The sequence below is a fragment of the Mauremys mutica genome, chromosome 21 (assembly GCF_020497125.1).
Source record: "Mauremys mutica isolate MM-2020 ecotype Southern chromosome 21, ASM2049712v1, whole genome shotgun sequence".
Classification (NCBI taxonomy): Eukaryota; Metazoa; Chordata; order Testudines; family Geoemydidae; genus Mauremys; species Mauremys mutica.
The window spans coordinates 5,948,413-5,972,128 of record NC_059092.1 but is presented as its reverse complement, the minus strand read 5'-3'; the positions used below and the strand labels follow the sequence as shown (position 1 = coordinate 5,972,128).

The following is a 23,716-nucleotide window of genomic DNA, read 5'->3' as shown; positions in this document are numbered from 1 at the left end:
TTTTTGCTCTTCTTCTGACTCACTATACAACCCAGGGCAAGTCAGGGATAGCTCAGTGGTTTGAGCATTGGCCTGCTAAACCCAGGGTTGTGAGTTCAATCCTTGAGGGGGCTATTTAGGGACCTGGGGCTAAATAAATAATTGGGGATTGGTCCTGCCTTGAGCAGGGGGTTGGACTAAATGACCTCCTGAGGTTCCTTCCAACCCTGATAGTCTATGATTCTATGACTTATTCTTAGGACTAACTATGGTACCTCAGAGGGATTTTATGAGACTTAATTAATGTAAAGCCCTTTGTGACCCTTGAATGAAAGATGATGTAAAAGTGCAAATCAGCGTCATTATTCTTGTATATTATTTTATTAACGGTGTAATTGTAAAGCCAACCTTCTAACACACAACTTTATATTTGTCCTTTGCCCACTCTCTCCACCAGCGGGTCAGTTTCCCAGGCTCAGTCTCCACTTCCACTTGCGGCGGAATCGAGGTGTTTACATCATTCAGTCTTACGTGCCTTCCATCCTACTGGTGGCCATGTCATGGGTTTCCTTCTGGATCAGCCAATCAGCTGTGCCTGCTAGGGTGTCATTAGGTAAAAAGATTGTGATGTTGGGATCTTGAAAGGGAGGACATGTGAAGGCCATATGTTCATCTCCAATATGCCATTATTGGAACAGAAGCACATTTATGAATGCTGTGTCTGCACTGGCAAATCAATAAGTCCTTCAGCGGGTTTCCTTCATGCTTCAGTCAGGGCAAAATGCGCTAATAAAGGATGGAGAATAAAAGTTTAATGCTGTTAGAGTGTATCCCTAAAAACAATAGACACTACTAATAAAAGACAGCGCTGCAGCCCTTACTCCCACTGAAGTCCTGAGTAAGAGGAGCCAGGTGCAGGTGCTAAGAATAGAAAAGACTCCCCAGGGTTGTTCTAATGGATCTGTCTGTCTGTGTCTGGTAACAGAAGCCACACAGAGATTTTCAGAGCTGCCTTGGGCATCGGGTGCCTAGTTCAGAAGTGGGTGTCCACATCCCTTAGATAGCTTTGAAAACCTCAGCCAGCTCCTCTCTAGGTAGAAGTTATTGTTTATTACCATTGGGATATGTTACCGAACTCTAAACCAAGCTTCTCATGCTATTCCCTAGGTATAACTACAGTTCTTACTATGACCACTTTGATGGTCAGTGCCCGATCTTCACTCCCACGAGCCTCTGCTATCAAGGCGCTAGATGTTTACTTCTGGATTTGCTATGTGTTTGTCTTTGCTGCTCTGGTGGAATATGCATTTGCACATTTCAATGCGGACTACATGAAAAAGCAAAAAGACAAAATGAAGGCAAGCAGACAGAGTGGAGAGGTCAGTAAACTGTGTGCTGGTGGCGCCGTGGAAGGCTTTGAAAAACAACCACTCTGCATTATAACCTTGTCTTCAGCCAGAGAAAACACTCCCCTCTGCTTCCCTTTGGTAAAGTCATTCCCTGAGTTAATAACCCCACCATGTGAGTGTTTAGCTGATTGTTGCCTGTTGCCAGTACAAGTCAAAACCAGATCAGAACAATTACCAGGATACAGAGCCGGTAACCAATCATCCCCATGGCACAAGCAGTTGGGACTGATTCTCATTCTGTTCCTGTGTTTGGGACAGGGTGGGGGAGTGGAAGGGAAGGGACACAAGGGCTTTTAAGCCACATTTGTGTTCCTTGTATTCTGGAGGTGTACAGGACCTTTGGAGACATATCCAGCCCTTGGTGTAGATTAGAGCAATCCCAATGTGCTCTGTTCAAATAGTCCCCAATATGTCCCCCACCACAGGCCAGGAGCAGGGCCAGTTCTACACCAGCCGGGGAGGACCCATGCCCCAAGGGTATTCTCAGGTAGCTGTTTACTTATGGGCCCTTTGCCTGTCAAGAGGACCATAAAAGGGCTTCAGCAACCCTGAGAACCAGGCCCATTGTCTTCAGTGTCGTCCCATGGAGATTAAATTCTCCATTGTGTGCAATGGATTCCAGATAGATCCTATTTTGCTTAGCATGAATACAACTTATGTTCCAAAGTAGGCCTCTGCAACAGGTTGCAAGAACAAAGCAATTGCTCATGTGAAATTCCTTCCTGGACCTCTTAATTCTAGATAGTTCAGTTGTTCCCTTCATGCCCTTTAAGTGGCTGATGAAGCAGAATGAATTGATCAGGGAAAAATGCTTTTGACAATCCACAGTTTGCAAATTTCCCCCTACAAATCTGCAGGCATGTGAATCCCTGGACTTGATTTTTATTATGATTATTTATTATTATTTTATTGTTATTAATTAATCCTGCTAAGCTGCTAGCAGATACAATTGATCTGCGCTCTTTACTGAAATCTACCCGGGGGCATCCACAGCCTTAGAGGACCCACCCTGTGTTTCAGGCCAATCAGTTATCCTTTCAGCTGGGTAACAGTCTCTTTGGAGCGGGTCAATACCACTTGTGAACCAGCCCAGGGCTGAGCATGCTGCCTCTACAGTGCCTCAAGCCCCTGCAATAGTCCAGGGAATGTAAAATTATAACCAGAATTTACTCCTGGATCTCCTGCATGGCAGAACAGAGCCATTCACAGCTCCCTCAGCCACTGCTAGCATTGGAACCAAGTACTGTCCATCACATTTGGATCTCCTGCATGTCAGACCACTACGCCACCAGGCTAGCTCTGATTAAGTATTCTGACTCTCTTCCCATGCAGATTGCCATAAGAGGTTCTTCTCTTTCACTTGCAGATCAATGTGAAGAATGCCATTGTTTTGTTTTCCCTTTCCGCTGCGGGTGTGAACCAGGAACTGGCCATTTCCAACCGGCAGCACCGAGCTCCCAAAACCCTACCCGGATCATATGGCTCTGTTGAAGTCGAAACTGGAGACACAAAGAAGCAGCAAGAAACTAAACTGGAGAAAAAGAGTGGCTTAAAGTCCCTCTTCAAGCCCATTGATGCTGACACCATCGATATTTACGCCAGGGCAGTGTTCCCAGCAGCCTTTGCAGCAGTCAATGTTATCTACTGGGTTGCTTACACAATGTAAGAACAAAAATGTGCTCCCAAGAGGTAAACTGTGGGCCAGAATTATGCTCAGACAGTACAGAGTAACTGAAGAAACTGTATTGGTCCATTTCTTGTCAAAGTGCTTTCCAATGCGTTGAAGATATTTCTCAAATGCAGCAGAGTATCATTTTCGTTTGGCTCCTACAATCAACTCCAGCTAAAACTGGGAGGGGGAAAATTGGCCATTACCAATTTGGTTTGATATATTTGTTATTACTGAACTCTGCGAAACAATCCAAGGATCCTTTGTTCCTCATCTCATCTTGAAACAATTTGTCACATGTACATATCTTCAGTGAAGGTGCCACCACCAAATCCTAAAGCACAGTTGGTTATTTTCCCTTTTCAAAGATCAGCAGATAACAAGGCTCTGATTATTCCCATACTCTGACCATGTCCTTTCTTACAGCACAGCTAACCTCATGTTTTTACATGGGAGTGACTTTTCTGTGTCATGCCAGTTGTGGGACAGTTCAGGTTTAACGGGGGTAGGAAAATGGCAGTGATCTCTACATGTGAAGACTGCGGGATTGAAGTATCGGGAGCAGAGCAAGGCAGAGGGTTTTTCTTTAATTATTATTTGTCTTGGATAAAGTATTTAGAACACTTTTGATTCTCTTCTTTAGTCACAGCATGAAATAAAATATATTGTATAGAATCTAACTGAACTGTTAATATCCACTGTGTTGTTTTTCAGATCTAAGCTAAAGAAAGTCTTTCTTTAACTGCGTAGACTTCCTTATATTGCGATTGCCAATGTAATTGCACCATAAATGGACAAAGTGATTTAAAAACACAGGCTGAGGCTAGGGTCCTTGTGCGAAAGGACTTAAGGTAAAATTTTCAAAAGCACTGAAGTGATTAGGAGCCTCGATCCCATTTTCCAAAAAGACTGAGGCACTAGGGAGCCTAAGTCTCATTGGCTTTCAGTGAGAGTCAGGTACCTAGCAACCATTTGTGCTTTTGAAAATTTCCCTGTTAGGCTTCTAAAGTGCCAAAGATATTTATGAAAAGTCATAATTTTCTCCTAAGCCACTTAGATGCTTTTGAACATTTTGTCCTGATGGTCAAAGGGGCCTGATCCTGGGAGATGCTGAGTACCCACAACTCCTGGTCACTTCATTGGGATTGACCGTAATGGAATCTGTGGGTACTCACCAGCTCTCCCTTACTCTGAGCCAGATTCTGTTACCCTTACTTACACTGAGGAGTACTGTCGTTCATATGTGATTCCATTGATTTCAGTGGGGTAAGGTGGCATTCACCATAAGTACAGATATCAGAATCTGGCCTTCAGATGAGCAGAATGAACAGGATAAGAGTACAGGCAGAGGAGCTATTGTTAGCATAGGAGACCAGCGTCGGAGGCTTTGCAAGTGGAATGGGTTTAGAGGTGGGAGGCACCACTCTTGGTGCCTGGAAAGTGGGAGGTAGTTCCCAGCGACACAAAAGAAAATGTGAAGCCAGAGTAGGAGGGGGAGACAAAAGAAGCAGCAGGGAGTGAGGATGGGGTGGGGTGCAAGATTAAACAAGAGCACAGATGTACTTGGCAAGGGCAGAGCTGTGCTGGGCCTGGAAGACGAGGAGCTTGAAGTTGGCAGTGATTAATACTTGTAATTGCAGTAAGAATGGTGGACGCTTTGATCAAAGTGCAAAACTCTCATTCCCCTTGACTGACTTCCCTCTGACACGTGGTTTGATTCCACATGACCAGGGCTGAAAGATGGAGTGTCCACTTTTTATTTTTAACCAAGTCAGATTTATAACTGAGAATAAAAATCATCCAATATCACTAAGGAAGAAAAATAAATGATCCTGAACTGAGCTATAATAGAAAATATATTCCCTTCATAAATCAAGCTTATGTTCACTTAAATCTCCAGTTTGTCTCAGAATGGGAAAACTTTCTTCCAGCTTTGTGATGGAAGATGCAAACTGACATCAAACCATGGGTGTTCCACAAATCTAACTATCCATCCAGGAAATTTGGCCTGGTAGATAGAGCACTGGACTGGGACACCTGAGTTCTATTCCACATTCTGCCACTGGCCTGCTAGGTGATCTTGAGCAAGACACTTTACATCCCCGTGCCTCAGTTTCCCCATCTGGGGATAACAATACTGACCTTCGTTATAAAGTGCTTTGAGATTTACGGGTGAAACGCACTACAGAAAAGGTAGGAATTATCTATCTATCTTCCTACCTGGTGCTTAGCACTGTAGTGTCTGAGGACATCTGACCTTGTATTAAAGCAAGAAAGAGCTCAACAAAGAGACTAGATATCTTCAACCTCACCCGGGAGGTTGCTGAAATTTTGCAGGTTTTTTAACGTGTGCGGTTGGGATGGGGCTTCTCTCTTAATTTTCTTGGAGGTGGATGCTGTTGTGGGAAGACCAGGCTTGCACTGAGTTCTGTCTGAAGGCACTGAAGTCTGTGGTCACTATCAGCTCCTCTGTAGTCTGAGTTCCAGTTGCTGAGGAAGCTCCACTTCACTCCACTCTGCTCTCACATGCGTGACCTTTGCCACTGACTGGCTCAGCATTACTGTGATACGTAACTGTGAAGAGCAAAGCGGAATGAAACCAGAGCTGAAGTGTGGTATTAAAATGCTTTTCCTTTAGTAAACAGCTGCTTCTCTCCTGATCTTGGGCCAACTCCTTGGCCTCCACTTACATCCCTTCTTGCACTGCTCCATCAGCCACAGAGCTATGATTGCACTAACCTGGGGGTGCTTGGGGATGATTCGGTCCTTGGAAATCCCTGGGATCAAGGCTGTTGTGAAGGTGGTTTAGGGTCACCCTTGCTTCCCCCCCAATCTCAGCATGAGTGTGCTCCAGTTGAGCATCCAGTCCCTTGTTTTACATCCTGATGTTGTGCTGGTAAAGCAATGTCATGACACAGACAGCAGAAACCAGTCTCCTGGGGAAAGGTAAGCTGTGACGCTGGTAGGTCTAAAATGTTCTGCCTAGTGCTTTTGATGGTGACACAATAACAGCCCACTTTAGGAGAGTCGTTGTGCCTGATTCTCTTTGCCTCTTCTCCATGGTGTAACTCATTAAAGTTGGCGGAGTTACACCAGTGTAAAATTGCTGTGAGATCAGAATCAGGCCCAGTGTATTCTGTTGGCATCTCTAACTCTATTGGCTTAATATGTGGCTTGTCTGGTACTGTCTCATCCACACGGAGGAGTGAGATTACAGACTAAATCCAGTGGAGGAAATACTTGAAGCCAACTCTAGTGGAGAGTGAATCCTGTGAGGAGTCACCCTTGATTTTTAAATCAAGGTTATTAAGGGATAGAGAGCAAAGTACTGGCCCAGCTCCTCTCGTGTGCTGTTGCTGATTATTCAGAGTAATTAGAAGCAGCTTCTAAAAAGGTGACTGATCTAACTTGTACAGAAAGTCTCTTATTGTGCTCCTCGCACAAGCTGCCTAGACTACAGCCAAGTGAATAATTCACAATTAATAAGTTATTGGGCAAATGTAGCTCCTCTTCTGCCTAAAGGATACTCACAAGCACACTGAGTCCAGCTGATTTCTTCAGAATTTGGATTTAGTCAGTGAATTTCTCTATGGTTTGATTGTACATTGTTGAGTTGTGTAGCTTATTCACAGCCGAGCAATGTAACAAGCTGGCATCAGTCTTACAACCTGCAAGGTGCTGGATCTGCTGGGAAAATGCAAAGATCAGGCCACCCCCCCATCTCAGGTATGGGGGAGCACACTTGGGGGGAAATGCACCTGGGGCAGTCGGGGTGTGCCATAGGAGATACTGTGTCTGGGGTGGGAGGGTCTCAGAAGGGAGAACAGGGGTTTCGACTACTGCTATGGAAGCACACAGGTGAGCAGCTCAAGGATCAGACATCTCTGGAGAGTGGTTCTATGGTGAAGATTTCCTCACTGTGTTCTCAGAGAAAGGAATGGGGAAGCCAGCTGCCAGGCAGCTTCTCTTGGAGCAGACCTTGGAAGCCTGGATCCCCTATGTAGATCTTAGTTTTGTGCAAATGAGAATCTTCTGGAGGAGCAAATTTAAGTGACTTTTAAAATTGAATTTTTATGGCGTATGTAGCTCTGTGAATGTACGCTGCACTTCACAAACAGCTCAGAGCCAAAGGTCCTGCCCACAGGAGCTTCTATTCCAATCAGCATTCATTTTACTGAACACCGAATAAAGCACAACATCAACTAAAGTCTGCCTGAGCTTTGCTCATTGCCAGTACAACACACCCAGCACAAAACAGAAGCATGTCACAGACAAGGGAGCAATCACTTCCCTGCCATGGGACAAACTGTCCAAACCCTTGGTGTTCGGCTCTTTAGAGAACTATTGTATAGATTGGAAGTGGAGCGGGATTACATTTTTCAGCCAAAAAAATGTTTTGGTGGCAAATGCAGATTTAGTAACACCAAAACATTTTGTGTCAGCTTTGCTGAATTGTTCATTTGGAAAAAATTAAATTAAAAAATCCCATGTTTTGTTTCATCATTTTTCTAAATGAAAATTTTCAATTTGGTTTGAAATTAATTTTCCATTCAATGTTTCCTTTATTTTTTTAATCAACATTTTAAAATGGTCAAAACTGAAACACGACATTTTGTTTGACCCAAAACAATTTTTTTGACTTTTTGCAAGAACATTTTCATTTGCAGGCTGACCCAAAACAGATTTTATTTTTTGAAAGTGCCATTGTGTACCAACTCTAACTGGAATGCCTTTGTGAAGTAGGGAGTGTGTAGGTGTGCTTATTCTATAAATTGAAGTATTAATAAGTTTTATAAATTATACAGGAAGATGTAGCTTCTATGCCCTGACAAAATAAACATTCCACTGAAAGAGAATTATTTTTAAAAGGAGGAAACTGGAAGATAAAAGGGATAATAAAGAAAATCAGACTAACCTCAGGGATTTCATCCCATCCTGAATTCTTGCCTCTGCATTGCCTAGGGCCCCATAAAACCCTAATTTGGCCTTGACAACAAGAGGAAAAGTACCATTCTGTATTCATGCATGCTTTCAGAGGGGGACGTATGTAGATATTTGTATTCATGTTGGAGAACAGCTATTGCTTTTTTTTTAAGAAGCTGAAAAGAATTAGGAAGTCATGGGATGAAGGGGTTGGGGGGAGGGCAAGGAGAATTGCACAATGTATTCGACAAGCAATATTTGCACAGCATCAGAAACTGTACAATTTGTTAAAAGGTGAGGCTGGGTTTGCCTTGATTGTGTGCAGAAAAGGAAGCATTCATCCAAGGTTAAATAAAGGCTCCCACGACAGTCTTTGCTGCTCCAATAGATAATAGAGTGAAAACCAATTTTAGCTCAATGAGCCTTCCACACACAGCACAACTAAGACTTTTCAGTCTTTCAGTTTTCAGCGTCATTAGACTAAACTAAAACTCTTAACATCAGGAGGAAAAGACCATCCCTCTGATTATTTGTTTGGGCAATAATTGGTGCTAGAATAAATAACACAGAAAAACACTGCAAGCTACCAAGAATATTTCCATTTAAAAATCCAAAGCCCAAGATCATTTTCTCCCTTATGTTACAGACATTTGACGCATTAGCGGTGATTGAAGGCCTGTTTGATGTTGGTCAAGGAAGGGTAGTGCAATGCCAACATAGAAATTACAGAGCTTTCTACTGAAGACTTCATGAATATGCTCAAATAGAAGGGTTGGGTGGCTGAGCTGCAAAGCACTGTCCTTTTCTCTCTCTACAACTGAAGTTTTAAGCGAAATGAGTTTGATAGTCTAAGCCTGATCGCAACATGGCATATTATAGGCCTGATTCTCTCCTTTACGTGAGTTTTAGGCCACTGTCACTCCATTAACTGCAGAGGAGTTATTCCTGAGAGGAGACTCACACTTTAATCACAAAACCTAACACTGTAAGTGCTTATCAGCTGTCACCATAGTTAGCTCAGTATATAGTGAGAATAAAGATGGCCTCGTACCAAACCCCTGAACTTCACTCTTGGATTCCACTTGGGAGGAGGGTCCAAAATCTGAACTTGAACCTGTATCTTAACTCTACATCTGGTTCCAATTTTTATGATGGGACCAAACCAAAACTCCCAGATCCAAATACCCCAGAAAGCGGAGATGGTTGAAATCAGGGTCTGAACTATGTGTCTCAGGCCCATCTCTGCTCGAGAAGCAAAATCACATTGATTTATCACAAAGATTCAGTCACATCCTGGTCTAGTAAATGAACAACACATTCATGTCAACCTAGCACACTGAGCAGCAGAACAGTAGAGGACAGAGGGTGGTCTAGTGGGCTGGCACTGGGAACTCGGACCTGATCCCAATTCTGATGCTGCCTTGTGTGATCTGACAGGAAAGATGTCCCAATGGTTAGAGGGCTAGCCTGGGTTGTTGAACTCCCAGGTCTAGTTTCTGCTCTGCCACAAATACCTTGTGTGACCATGGGCATGTCACTTCGTCTCTCCGTGTCTCAGTTTCCCATCTATTAAATGGGGATAATGGCAGTGCCTTGCCTCACGGAGCTGCTGTGAGGGTAAATACATTAAAGAGCGTGAGGCTCAGATACTACAGTGATGGGGGCCATATTAGTTCCTTACCTAGACTGGTCTGGGCAAAGCATTTAAGCACGTTGTCCATCCACTATTTTGGTATGCCTCAGGTTGTGGGTGCTCAGCTTGAGACATCTAGGCCTTGATTTGCAGAGGGGCCAAGCAACCACTGTTCCCATTGAAGGCAAAGAGAGTTGTGGATACTCAGCATCTCAGAAACATACATTGTCCTCAAGCTGGGGACACAAGGAGCGAGTCTCTCAAAACTAGTGAAAACTTAACAACATCTGTAAGGCCTCATCTAAACAAGACAGTCGGACTGATTTAACAAAATCAGGTTCACAATCTGCTCTCGTGGGCACTCTTATTTTAGCTTCAGAATGCCATGTATCAATTTTGCTGAAATCAATTCCTTACAGTCTTATGCTAATTCAATAGAAGTCATTCTGAAACTGAAATAAGAGTGTCCAAACAATTGGTACAACTTTCTCGTGTAGACAAAGGCTAAGCTTTAGTGCCCCTATCTGTCAAAGAGACAGGTTTATGTACCTCATTAAAAATATTTTGATGTTAAATTATTTAATGTTTGTAAAGCACTTTGAGATACCTAGCAGGAAGGTGCTAGGATGTGCAAAGATCATTTCAGATTTATAATAAGCAGTTTGTACGTTTCAAAACTGCATCACTAGCAATTGTATAATAACCCTGCCAGTGCTTAGTATGGTATTTGCCTGCTCCCAGAATCAGCCTGTTAAGGACAAAAAGTTTTGTACTGTCAATTCCTCTTTAAGAGGTATGAGACATAAACAAACCAAAGGGCTATAATGTGAAAAATGACTGTACATTTTTTAAAATTCTGATTGCTTTCAGACAGTTTTTATAATTTTGCATTGACCATTAAGCACTAACCAATGCAAAACAAATCACCTGAGTTATGATGAGAAGCCTTTATTCCTTTACCCCTCATGAAATTTAGGTGCCATGGGAGCTTTTATAAATAGAAAATAAAATATCACCATATGCTCCTTCCCTATGTTAAGATGCAAGATTTCAAAGCCAGCACATGGAAAGTTAGTTAACTCTACAATTATATTTCCATGCCTGAAGACCTTATGTATCTTAATGTAAATGGGATGCATTTAACTTTTTTTTAAATGACTTGATTTAAAAAAAAATCAAGCTAATGAAAAGTAATTTTTCAATATCTGTCTGAAATTTACAAACTCAGGCCTGCAAGTCCACAGGCTCTACCTTGACTTCAGTGAGATCTCAGCACATGCAGTGCTTGCAGGATCAGGCCCTAAACCACAGATTTATGTATTGGTAATATTTGTTTTACAGGCGCTCCTAGAAACCCTAACTGAGATTGCAACCTCACTGGGCGAAGCTGCATTTCACCTCAAGAAGAAGGATGCTCAACCAAGCTAGACACTGGTGTGACAGGCCTGGGAGTTAAAACCCACAAGAGTTTCCAGTCCCAGCTGAGAGGGCTTCCCTGAGTGGAGCACAGCTGAACCTAGTTAGAATCAGAGCCTTTCTAAAGGGACTGGGCTAATCTAGCTGTTCAGAAGCAGGATTAGCTGGTTTCTAGGGGTCAGGTCAGGTCAGGGATTGCTAAAGGAAGAGAGGTACTCCCTTGCTTACATTATTTGGTGTCTATGATGAAAGCCATATGGAAGGAATGGGATCAGAGATTATGATGGATATGGGGTAGAGGTTGTGTTCTTGGTGTACACAGATGCTGTAAAAATGCTTTCTTTGCTTATCCTGGGTCTCCTGTGATGTTTCCTTTCAGCTACTGGACCTGTCAGAGTGACTTTAGCCAAGTGAGTTAACTTTTTGTGTGCCTGTGTTTCTCCATCTGTAAAATGGGGATAATAGGAGGTTGTGAGATTCAATCAATGTTTATAAGGCGTATTGAGATCCCCATATAAAAGGTGGCCTGTTTTGAATGTAATGAAAACAACATGGTATGATGAGTACAGCATGTGGTGGTGTGAAAAACAAGAGTGGTAGGACTCACTTCACAGAAATGCGAGTTGAAGGGCATTTTTCTTGTGTAATCTCTTTCTAAATGTTGAGTTTCCCAACCAATTTAAAAATATTGCTGGCTCTACTTCGTTTTCTTCCTCTCTCTGTTCCTAAGCTGAGGTCTTCAAAAATAGTTCTACAGGGGTATTTCTTGCCAATATTGGCAAGACTTCTGCTGTTGAGCTACTGCCATAGTTATTTATGTTATAGTTGGAAAGCTTTTTCATAATATGTAACAAATTTCCTTTGCTGCAGATTAAGCCATTTATTTCTTATCTTACCTTGAGTGGACAACATGGAGAACAAGTGATCACTATCCTCTTTATAACAGTTCTTAATGTATATTTTAAGGCTGTTAGGTCTCCCCCTTAGTCTTCTTTTCTCAAGACTAAACATCTAGTCAAGCCACCTGTGCTGAGGCAGGACCAAGTATACCTAGCCATCCTGGACAGGGATTTGTCTAACCTAGTCTTAAAAGTCTCCAATGACAGGGATTCTCCCTTGGAAGCTTATTGCAGTGCTTAATTTCTGATTCTATGCCTTCTAAGACAGTGAATTGTTTATACTCTGCATATGTACATTGCAGATGCACTCTAACACCAGGTGAACTATGCTGAATAAATAACACTTCATGATGTATGGTGTGAAGCAAAAGGTATATATAGAAACATCTAAATTATTTTAGAATTGTAGAATATCAAGGTTGGAAGGGACCTCAGGAGGTCATCTGGTCCAACCCCCTGCTCAAAGCAGGACCAATCAATCCCCAACTAAATCCTCAAATGGACCCCTCAAGGATTGAGATCACAAGCTTGGGTGCTCAAACCACTGAGCTATCCCTTCCCTGACTTTGCAACTAGCAAAGATTCCCCCCTACACACTGTTTTGGTGAAACGCATACAGAAGAATGTTGATTGAAATTAGTTACTTTGCTCTGTCCTGCACTGCAACAAGATATCTGTGGTGTTCATGCAGGGTATGTACAGGATGGTTTCTGAAACAGACTAGACCTCAATCCTGCATTCAAACCTTTGTGCCATGTGGAGCCCAATTGATTTCAGTGGGGATCATGCTGGGCACAAGAGCCCACCTGCATGGATTTGAATGTGGCTAATGTGCCCATTTGTGCCTTTGAAAATCTCCCCCTAAATCGTTATTAATCAGAATAGGTTTCTCTAGTATGGAAACGGGTTACCTTTCCTCATTAGAAATCTGTGAAAAGAAGCTTGGTCCCCAAAGATATCATTGGTATTCATAGCTCTGGGAACTTACTGATACATTAACCTCTTTTTTGACAGTAACAAAAAAAGTGTCATCTTAATGTAACTGTTAAACATTATTTGGTCTATTTTAATGTGGGTTAAATAACATTAGTATTCAATCCAGCAAACTGATTTGCAAAGAATTACCATGGTGATTTGTGGTTTTATATATCATCTTGCTAGCTCATAGATGAGAGATGCTTGGCTCTATTTTATGTTACAATAGTCAAATACCAACTCTTTGCAATATCTGTCTTAGCTTATTGGCATTGGGCCCAATTCTGTTCCCAGTTAAGTCAATGGAAGAATTGGTATTGACTTCAGTGGGAGCAGGATTTGTCCCCTTGCTAACACATCATGGGTGGAAGACTCAGCCAATGAGCCCAGGCATGTACAGATCACTCCTTATTCATGCAGCACTTCCAGGGAGAACCCTTTCTTGTGACACAACTTTACACAGATTCCCAGTGCAGTGGGGATACTCACTTGAGGAAATGTTTGCAGGGTCGAGCCCCAAATTCCATTCATCTTACTTCAGCCAGGTAGTCCCTGAATGCTTTCTGGTAATGGAACTACTTGCTTTAGTACAGTGAGAGGGATGGATTTGGCCGTTAGTAAGGAGTGCAGATCAAAATGCGGCTCCTGCTGCTTGTTCTAGTGATGGGGCCTTGTTGCTAAAGAAAGAAGATACAGTGGATCAGTTTTCATTCTTAGCTGACACTTCATTTCAGACATTTGAAGGCCAGGAGGTAGAACATTTTAGTAGAATAAGTGGCCATCTTGCTCTGTTTGTCCCTTATTTAGGTCTCACTCTGAACCCACTTTGTTCTAATCCCAACTAAATCTTCAAACCCTTGGGGAAATGACTAGTCCTAATCCATCAGAAGATCCTAAATCACTTGACATGAGTGTAGCAGGATGTGTACCTCCTGCTCCTGTTACATAGATGGAGACCTTCATGTAATGAATATGGTTACTACAAGGACCTTTTCCTAAGCAACTGTCTTTACCTTATGAGTTAAGATTCAGAAGGATGCCTCAAATCAAGTAGTAGTCTTTTTTTCACCCACAAGGAAATTTTATCAGCGCCCTTAGTGGCCCAGTACAGGTTAAAGAGACACATTAGGGGAACCAAAGGAGAAGTGCACAGGAGATGGGAGGATTAGAAGAGACCAGTTTCCTGGTGGTATACATTCATTTAGAAACCACCTTCCTGATTCTCCTGTCTTCACCACTACCATGATCACAAAGGAATGATGCTCTACATTTCTATGGTGCCTGTCTTCTGACTTTCTCAAAACACTTCACAAACCGGTAAGTTAGCCGATCCCTGGTAGGTTAGTGAACCAAGGCACAGAGGGCCTGCTCTGTCATCACTGGAGCTAATGGAAATCTCTCATTGACTTGAATGGAGCTAAATCAGGCCCAGACAGATCCTCAAATGTATCTCAAATCAATGGGAGTTAGGCATCTAAATACCTTTGAGGTTCGGAGGCTAAATGCCTAACTCAGTTCTCATAGCAGTGCAACTCTGACTGCAGTGGGTTACTTACCACTCTGTCAGGTGATGGAGAGGAGAATGAGGCTCTCAGGGCCAGATTTTTAAAGGGCATTTAGGCACCTAACTCCCATTGACATTGAGAGGAGGTAGGCACCTAAATACCTTTAGAAATCTGGTCCTATGTGACTTGCCAAGGTCATATGGCAAGTCTTCACTCAGCTGGGACAAGGACCCAGGAGTCCTGCCACTCAGTCCCCAGTGCTAACCACTTGCACACATTCTTTGGTTTTCCTTTTTCTGAACTTTCCACTTTATATGTAACAGTCTCTTATATGGCGAAAGCCAGAAATAAATTAATGTTAAACTGACTCTTAAGCTACTAAAATTACTAGGTATCAGGGGGTAGCCGTGTTAGTCTGTATCCACAAAAACAATGAGGAGTCCGGTGGCACCTTAAAGACTAACAGATTTATTAAGTGCCCTAATAAATCTGTTAGTCTTTAAGGTGCCATTGGACTCTTGGTTGTTTTTATAAAATTACTAGGGTACTTTAGCTGATTTAAGTGAATAAGCAAATGAATCTGAATATCTTAGCTGAGTTGCTTGCTAATGAATACATCAAACTGCATAGCTTAATAATTAAAAATTATATAAAATGCCAGTTCATAATTTTCATGTTTTTCTTCTTCTCATATGCATTGCAAAGGGGAGATGAAAACCTTGAATATAGCAACAAAATTTGTACTTCAAAATTACAAGAATGGACACATCTCATATCAGCTGATTCATCCCCTTCTATTTAATGCTGGGCAATAGGGGTCTCTGTTCATAAAGTGATGTTTTTCTTTCAAAGGAAAAGCCTCTTTCTAAACAAAGACCAAGAGCTTTGGGGAAAATAAAAATTATCACAGTCAAAGCTGGGGATGAGGGGGGGGGGAAGTTAGTAGTGGGGAGAGAGGAGAAGGGGTAAAGTTCCTTAGTGTAGAGATAAAAGGCTTGGGTCGTGGTTACTGTGCTAGCTAAGTGCACCTCTATTCCCTTTCTGGTCTCTGAGTGTTCCCCTCAGGTGTCAGGCCTCATACTTTCATCTATCTGGGGTGAAATTCCACAATTCTCCCACTCTTAGATCAGGCCTGGGTCCCAGTATCCTGTGTATCAACAGTACTTAACCCCACAGGCGCCAACTTTCCATTGTGTAGGGGGGGGCTCGACCCCCAGCTCTGCCCAAGACCCCACCCCCACGCCTTCCCTCAAAGCCACACCCACGTCCTGTCTCTTCCTGCCCCTGTTCCACCCCCACCCAGTTTTTTAATCTCCCCTCATATGGAAGCTGTTCCATACCCCTAATAACTTTTATTGCCATTCTCTGTACTTTGTCCAATTCTAATATCTTTTTTGAGATGGGTCAACCAGAACTGCATGCAGTATTCAATGTGTGAGGGTACCATGGGTTTATATAATGACATTATGATATTTTCTGTCTTATCTATCCTTTTCCAAATGGTTCCTGCATTCTGTTAGCTTTTTTGATTGCCGCTGCACATTGAGCAGATGATTTCAGAGAACTAGCCATGACTCCAAGATCTTTCTTTGGTCGGAACAGCTAATTTAGACCCCATCATTTTGTGTGTATACCTGGGATTATGTTTCCTGTGTGCATTACTTTGCACTGATTAACATGGAATTTAATCTGCCATTTTCTTGCCCAGTCATCTAGTTTTGTGAGATCCCTTTGTAACTCTTTGCACTCAGCTTTGGGCTTACCTATCTTGAGTAATTTTGTATTGTCTGCCAACTTTGCCACTTCACTGTTTACCCTTTTTCCAGATCACTTATGAATATGTTGAACAGTACTGGTCACAGTATAGATCCTTGGGGACCCCACTATTTACCTCTCTCCACTGTGAAAACTGACCATTTACTCCTACCCTTTGTATTCTATCTTTTAACCACTTACTGATCCCTCTTTCCTTCAGGCATCTGTGACAGTGTTGAATACAGTGAGCAAACAACCTTCTTTACTGTTAAGATTTAACAGTAGAAACAAAGAGAGAAACTATTTTAAAACAGTCTTTATGCATGTCTGTCTTACCCAAAGGCTTAGCAACCCCTGAGGGTAGCTGAGGCAGGCCTCACTTCTTCAAATGCCACAATGGGTGCCTGTGTGTGTGGGTCATAGAAACGTAGGACTGGAAAGGGATGCTGAAAAGTCATCAGATTCAGCCCCCTGTGCTGTGGCAGGGCCAAGTAAACCTAGACCATCCCTGACAGATGTTTGTCCAACCTGTTTTAAAAACCTCCACTATTTTAATTGTATTGATTAACTGGTTGCCATAGGGCTTGTCTACACTGGCGCTTTACAGCGCTGCAACTTTCTCACTCAGAGGGGTGAAAAATCTCTCACACACACTGCAAATTTCAGCACTGTAAAGCCCCAGTGTAGACAGTGCGCGCACCAGCGCTGGGAGCCGCGCCCCTCATGGAGGTGGGTTTTTTTAGAGCGCTGGGAGAGCTCTCCAGCACTGTGCCGCGACTACACAAGACCCGTTGCCAGTGTAGACAAGCCCTAAGTTCAGTCTGTTCTCCTGAGGTAGGGAAAGAATCACTTTTTAATCCAGTTAGTTCTTTTATCTCCTCACATCCTGCGGCTTCAGGCCCTGCTAGCCAAACAAACAGTCCAATGGGCTCAGTGGAATAGAAGCTAGTGACCTCTGAGCCAATGGCTCTTCCATTATCCTGTAACAATCCTCAAGTATTTGCTGTTATCTTGAGCCATTGTTTCACCTCCTGCTTGTTTTTATACCCCATTTCTGACTCAACTAAACCAATTTAGTCAGACGGTAAATATCCCAGTAAACAAGTCACATACAGTATTCATAAATTATCACAGAGCAGCCCCACTTCCTTCACAGCTTGTTTTCACTGATGGTATGATTCACTACCATAAGTCACCATATGTTTTCATATATTCAAAGAAAAAACTTGGTTTGTTGTTTTCACAATGTGAAAAGTACTTCTTAATAATGATTTTAAATTGGTCAAATCAGTCCTTACATAGGCAAAATTTCTGTTGACTTCAAATCTCTTTCAGTCCCGCTGAATAGTGTATCATGGATTCAGCCAAACCTCCTTTTTTGGGACTGTTCTTATCTTTAAAACGTCAATCAGTCTACTGAAGCTGTACCACATGCTGTCAAGGAATAAGTATGAGGATCATCTTCTCTCTTTTTTTTTTTAAGCTCTAGCTGGCACAACAGCAATGGGTAAATGCATGAGCTGTTGCACTTTATAGATCTTTTGTGCACAAAAATATGAAAAGGAAATTGATTGGGGGTTATGTGCAGAGGTGGGCTGGACTCATTTGGAAAAGTTGAAGTACTATCAGCTCTGTATTTATCTGACTTTTGTTGTGATAGTTAGCAAATATAGCAATTGCTAAGTCACAACGAGACAACAGTGTATGTATAAAAAAGGAATAATGTGCTATAATGCAATAAAAAGAGGAAATAATACACACTCAGTAATTTCAGAAGCAATTGTTCTGTCCCAAGAATAAACATTATATACAGATTCCTAAGCACGCATCAAAATAACTTCCTGGGATAAGTTAAGGAGGCACCTGGGTTTATCTATTCCTGTCCCCTCTGTTATGCAAGATATCAGAGCAGATATCATAATGGTTCCTTTTGGCCTTAAAATATATTAATCTGTTCATTGTTCACTCCCTAATTTCTTAGCTAAGGGTGCAAAGATACCTCCAGCAAATATTACAGGTAAGATGTCAAGTGACCTTTTTCTTTATTCACTAATGTAGATTATTTTTTAAACACAGGATCCTTCCTATTTTGTCCCAGTAGTTGTGTAAAATTCACATTTTAGCCTGTAGTCAACTGGATCCTCTGAATGGTTCATCCTGGGGTGGGGAGGGGGGAAGGGAGAGTGTTCTCTTAGGTTTCAGAGTATTATTCCTTCCACTGAGAACAGCAGATTCCATCTGCTCTGTACAGAGTCTAAAATCAACTATTTTTAGTTTCTTCTTCTGGATTTCCCTTAAGTACTTCTCAAAAGCAAACGTGTTTTACAATATTTTAATAGAGATTTTTATGAAAGAGAGCTGTGCCTCCTGTGGTGACAGATATGAACCATTTCTGAGTGGCTTGGGGAGTTGGAATATTAATGAACATTCAGGGATAAACTTATGGCCCTGATTAAATCACATGCTTAAACATGTGCTTACCTTCATGCATGTAAACAGTCCTATTAAAGTCAAGGGGATTGCTCACATGCTTGCAGTTAGATGCGCTAAAGTACCTTCCTGACTCAAGCAAGGGTGCCAGAACTATTTTTATAATGGGGGTGCTGAGAGCTATTGAACCAAACTGTAAACCCTGTATCTAATGAAAACCACTTCAAGCCAGGGGATGTGGTAGCACACCCAGCACCCCTACTTCCAGCACCTATGGACTCAGGGCAGGAAGAAAACTACATCCCTGTGGGAATCTTCAGTTCACTTTAGATCAAATGGGACTGATCCCATCCCAGGTGCTCAAGGAAAAGAGAAAATAATGCAGCTTCCCTCTTTCCCTGTGTAATTGCAGCCTCTTCTTTCATAGCTAAAGAGATGGGGTAAGGAAAGGCAAGGAGGACCTGGGACCAGGGGGAAGAGGGAAGCACCCTGCATCCTCTTAAAGAGGTAGCACAGCAGCTGCACCTAACTCCCTGCCCAGGAGTTCTGAGATGCTGTGCATCTGACACCTAGTGCCTTCCGTGGAAATGCGGGTGGAACAGCCCTGCACCAGAGTAAGATATGATCATATATGCTTGCACAGCTTCCTATTTCCCAGAACCAGACTATGGCTTAATGCCAATATTTACCCCAAAGAAGCTCATTTTCTTCCCCCAATAAACTATTTTTTAAAAAAGAACAGTGCTCAGTACCCTGTGAACAACATTAAAATGAAGGAAGCCATGATATATGAACATTAGGTATTCAGCAGTACTTTTCCCCAAAGCAGTTGCCTGGGACCATCTTGCCACCTACTGGAACTATGTAAATATACATTCCTATAGAAAGTTGTGCTTTTTAACTTCTACTGGCACCATGAAATAACTCAGAAACCACTACACCCTGAAACCAGCACTCTGGATAGTGGTAGCATACAGCCAAAAAATGATTCTTTAACATGATATTTTATTAGGTACCATAGGGCAAATAAATGCCCAATGCTACATTCTCTACCTACTCAAAGCTCTCCTGTCAGTATGTATATGGGGCAGGATTGGACTCTGAGTTTGAATGCACATCTGGCTATAAAATGTGTGTAATTGAGGGCCAGATTCTGATGAAACCTGTGTAAAGCCGAAGTAAATCCACTCAAGTCAATGGGATTGGTTGGAGTGTATGTAACTTGGCACATAACTTGACCCCGTTTGCAGAGATTTCTCAGTCAAAATGCATGTCATCCTTTTAGGTAACAGGGGCCCAATCCAGCTCAGGGAGACTTTACAATGAACTTCAGTGGAAGCTGGATCAGATTCCTGATTAGAATAATCTGAAGAATGTCTGAACTCCTTGGGTGTTTGTTATTCTAAGTTTTCTGGGACAGTTCCTTTCCAATGGGTGGGTGTGGATGGTCCTCACCCTACTTCTATAAGGAGTTCACACTCATAGCCACAAAGGTGTTTAGTCTCCAAACTTTGCCTTAGTGGCTAGCCCAGTCCCTAAAAAAGTCTGCTACCATCTTATACAAAAGGAGAGCTCCTTTAGTTCAAGGGGTAGAGACTGCTGGTTTTGGTGCTGATGTTACTGCATGTGTATTCAATCAGTTCACTCCCAAAGGAAGGGAATGCAGAATTGAAAGTACCCAGTGTTGCTGCTGATGCATGAGGCAGAATAGAACCAAACTTGCTCTCCTCTATCTGTACTGGATCTGATAATAGCCACATTTCAAACAAATCAATTTTTTTCAAGGAGTCATTTTTTTCCTAAGACAAACTGAACAGTCCACTTTATAGTCTGCTCTCAAGTATGAAAAAAAGATAGCACAGAGGTATTTTTCTCCCCAATTTTTTTTTTAAATAATGCCTCAGCTTGAATACTTCCTTTCAATCTGGCACAAATTAAAATGGCTGAGCTAGAACCCTCTAAAAAATGATGTTTATAATAGGAACATTCTCAGGTCCTTTACTTTAGCTCTAGTGAGCACTGGTTTAATAACTGTCAGTTTATTAGGTTGAGGGTAAATTAATGGCAGATAAATTCAATATTTGGCCTCGTAAAAAAAAATTGGACTCAGGAACATATTCAGGATTTCCGGCTCTACGCCAACAGAAGTTGGTTGTGTTTCAAAAACAATATGCCAGAGACAATGATCTTACAATATGTTATGCTTGTAATGCTGTTACAACCTTGTTAGCTAATCCATAGAGGAAAACTGACATCATCTCCAAAAAGTGCCATCTGCTGACCTTTCTCCCCTGAAATGGACAGCATCAAATTAAAAATGAACACATTAAAAAAATACTGTGATATTAAGAGACATTAAAACTTAGGACACTTTTGTTAAAATGATTAAGAGGTACTGAATGACCAGTGAAAAAAATCATAATGGAATATGGAGTACTTGTGGCACCAATGAAGTGGGTTTTAGCCCACAAAAGCTTATGCCCAAATAAATTTGTTAGTCTCTAAGGTGCCACAAGTATTCCTCATTCTTTTTGCTGATACAGACTAACACGGCTACCACTCTGAAACCTGTCATAATGGAATATGTTCATTTTATGAACATGTTATAAGTGCTGTAAATGTACTTATTTTTTTATGTCTAAACTGTGCTGAAAAAAACCCAAAAGCTCAGCCCTGTAGTTCACAGCATCTTTTGTCTAAGGAGCTTCTGTTGCTTTACAGCAGAGGTCGGCAACCTTTCAGAAGTGGTGTGCTGAGGCTTCATTTATGCACTCTAATTTAAGGTTTTGCATGCCAGTAATACATTTTAACGTTTTTAGGTCTCTCTCTCTAAGTTTATATTATATAACTAAACTATTGTATGTAAAGTAAACAAGGTTTTTAAAATGTTTAAGAAGCTTCATTTAAAATTAAATTAAAGTGCAGAGCCCCCGCCCCGGTGGCCAGGACCCGGGCAGCATGAGTGCACTGAAAATCAGCTCACGTGCCACAGGTTGCCTACTTCTGCTTTACAGGTTTAATTATTTATTTCCATGCCATGTGAAGTATTATCTCAATTTTACAATAGGGAAACTGAGACACAGAGATTTAAGGGCCAGTTTTGAAACCATGACTCTTACTTAAGTGGGACTACTTGTGCAAGTAAGTACTACTCAGCAGGAATAATGGTTGCTAACTCAAGCTCTTTGAGGCTTGCAATGGTTGCAAAGTGAATAAGTGGCAACGTTACGTCAGAAACAAAACTTTGGAGTCTTGACCCATAGTTTCCTACTCTAATGGCTAGACTACAAAAACAGTAGAAAAAAAACCATATTTCCATTCCAGTGATATTATTACTATTTAATTTGTACGGCTGTAGCACCTAGAAATTCCAGTAAGGGATCAGGGCCCCATTGTTCTAGGTGCTATACAAACATATTGAAAAGACTCTCTCTTCTCCAAAAGCATGCATAATTTACATATAGGATGAGAATCGACAGGTGGATGAAAGTGACTGGAGGGGGAACACCAAGTAACAATAAGATCACTATGATCAGCATGACAAGCAGCAGTCACGCAGGTCACATATACTAGTGCTTAACATGTATGCAATACATCTTCAAAATGCAAATTATGACGGCTCCAGTGGAAGCGTAAGGAACAGAACCCACTAGTTCTTATACCTAATCTCATGCTCTAAGTACTAACCATGTTGCCTCACTGCCTAGAAACAGAAGGATGGAGAGATCAAAAGAATCACACAGAATCTATAATGAAAAATCTCTGAGTTGAGCCAATGGGTAGGTCAGCCATCCATCTCTCTTTTGACACACTTGGGAGGCTCTGCAGGACAGGGACTCCCTGCAGCTTGTTTTTGAAGCTGTTCAGGCAAAAGTATTTTATTTACTTGTTTGAGTTTTTATCAGGGTTGGCTCTTTGGAGTTATTCTTTTTTTTTTTTTAGTTATTTCCTTTGTATCTTCATTTTGTTTGTTTTGATTGCCTTTTTCCTCTTGCATAGGTTTATTTGGATAATCTTTGGATTGTGTCCGTTGTCTTAGTGAAATACGGGGCTGAAACAAAAACAATTGTTGGAACATACTATCGATATCACATCTATTGGTTTCTCAGTTATGCTCAGATACACGATGACAGGATCAAATGTATCTTACCCTTGAAAAGGTTGCAAACCTCCTGAGATAGTAGAGATGTTCTTTTAGCTGAAACTGGAAAATTGCTCACTTGGGAACCTAGTTTCTGAACCCACTTTGAGATTTCTCTTTGTAAATGAGTTTAATTGACTTGCAACAGATGCCTTTTACTTCTACTGAGGGATGTGGAGACCTCTACTGTTCTAAGAGAGCCTTGAGAATGATTACATAACAATATTAAGTAATATGTTTGCTTTTTAAAAAACAGATTTAAAGTATTTGTTAAAGGCCTAAAATTAAGAATGAAAAACACTTATACTGAATAGTGAAATACATTTGGGATGATCTACCCTTGACCTCACTGACTTACCATCTTTCACTGAGGATGGTGCAGAAACAGCATTGTTTTTATGCTACGCTGATTCAGTGGGGTACGTTAGAGAGGGGTAAACTGAGGCACAGAGGATAAGGGAGATGCCTAAGGCCAATTGGTGGCAGGGATGGGAATAGAACCCAGGAGTCCTTGTGGTCAGGGCTCACTTCCGCTTGCCCCCCAGCTCTAACCAGAAGCCATGAATCCTGCCACCAAGCCCCAGCCCCGTCCCCGTCCCCCTTTCCTCAGCTCCAGTTCACCTGTGGGAACCCTGCCACCCCGCCGAGGCAGATGAGTGTCCCGCCCTCTCCGCGCTCGCTGCAGGTATTCTCCTTGCCCCCCTCCTATTTTATGATTGGCTGCCTCGCCTCAGCTCGCTAGGTAACGGATGCCGATCTCTGATTGGCCAGGCCTCGGCGGTATCCCTCTGGGGATTGGTTTCAGGTGGGCGGCGCTTGCTATTGGTCGGCAGGTAGGGTGGGCGGTGCTCCATTGGCTGTTGTGGCCGCTAACCTGCTGGCCTAGGCCGCCATGTTCGGAGGAATAGCGGCGGCGCTAGGGCCGTTGCAGCCGCTGGGCGGGGGTCGCCGCTGAGCCGGGCACGGGGTGTGAAGGGGGGGC

At 42.2% G+C, this 23,716-nt stretch overlaps 2 protein-coding genes and 1 long non-coding RNA gene across 17 annotated transcripts in view; 2 read left to right on the top strand and 1 right to left on the bottom strand.

Moving 5' to 3' along the window:
- Positions 1-3,680, top strand: part of GABRD (gamma-aminobutyric acid type A receptor subunit delta) — a 44,193-nt gene extending 40,513 nt beyond the window's left edge. For 10 of the 11 annotated variants that reach the window (XM_044995862.1, XM_044995861.1, XM_044995863.1 and 7 more), the window contains 3 exons: positions 437-592; positions 1,147-1,358; positions 2,755-3,680. In XM_044995862.1, the coding sequence (XP_044851797.1) occupies positions 437-592; positions 1,147-1,358; positions 2,755-3,054 (668 nt within the window). In that variant the 3' untranslated portion in view covers positions 3,055-3,680. The remainder of the gene's footprint in view (positions 1-436; positions 593-1,146; positions 1,359-2,754) is intronic. The other variant, XM_044995868.1, reaches the window with a different exon arrangement.
- Positions 589-23,693, bottom strand: LOC123354160. Of its 4 annotated transcripts, none has more exons than XR_006574636.1 (6): positions 23,356-23,693; positions 22,744-22,935; positions 22,281-22,644; positions 20,816-20,884; positions 13,393-13,580; positions 589-765 (listed from the first exon to the last, which is right to left on the bottom strand). It is a non-coding gene; the product is annotated as an uncharacterized LOC123354160 (long non-coding RNA). The 4 variants fall into 4 exon arrangements; XR_006574634.1 differs by lacking the exon at positions 23,356-23,693 and adding an exon at positions 23,093-23,307; XR_006574635.1 differs by lacking the exons at positions 20,816-20,884; positions 23,356-23,693 and adding an exon at positions 23,093-23,307.
- PRKCZ (protein kinase C zeta) overlaps positions 11,209-23,716 on the top strand; it is a 154,953-nt gene continuing 142,445 nt past the window's right edge. The window contains exon 1 of one of the 2 annotated variants that reach the window (XM_044995852.1): positions 11,209-11,241. The gene's annotated coding sequence lies outside the window, so the exon portion shown is untranslated. Of the gene's footprint in view, positions 11,242-23,509; positions 23,540-23,716 lie in introns of those variants that run through there. The other variant, XM_044995853.1, reaches the window with a different exon arrangement.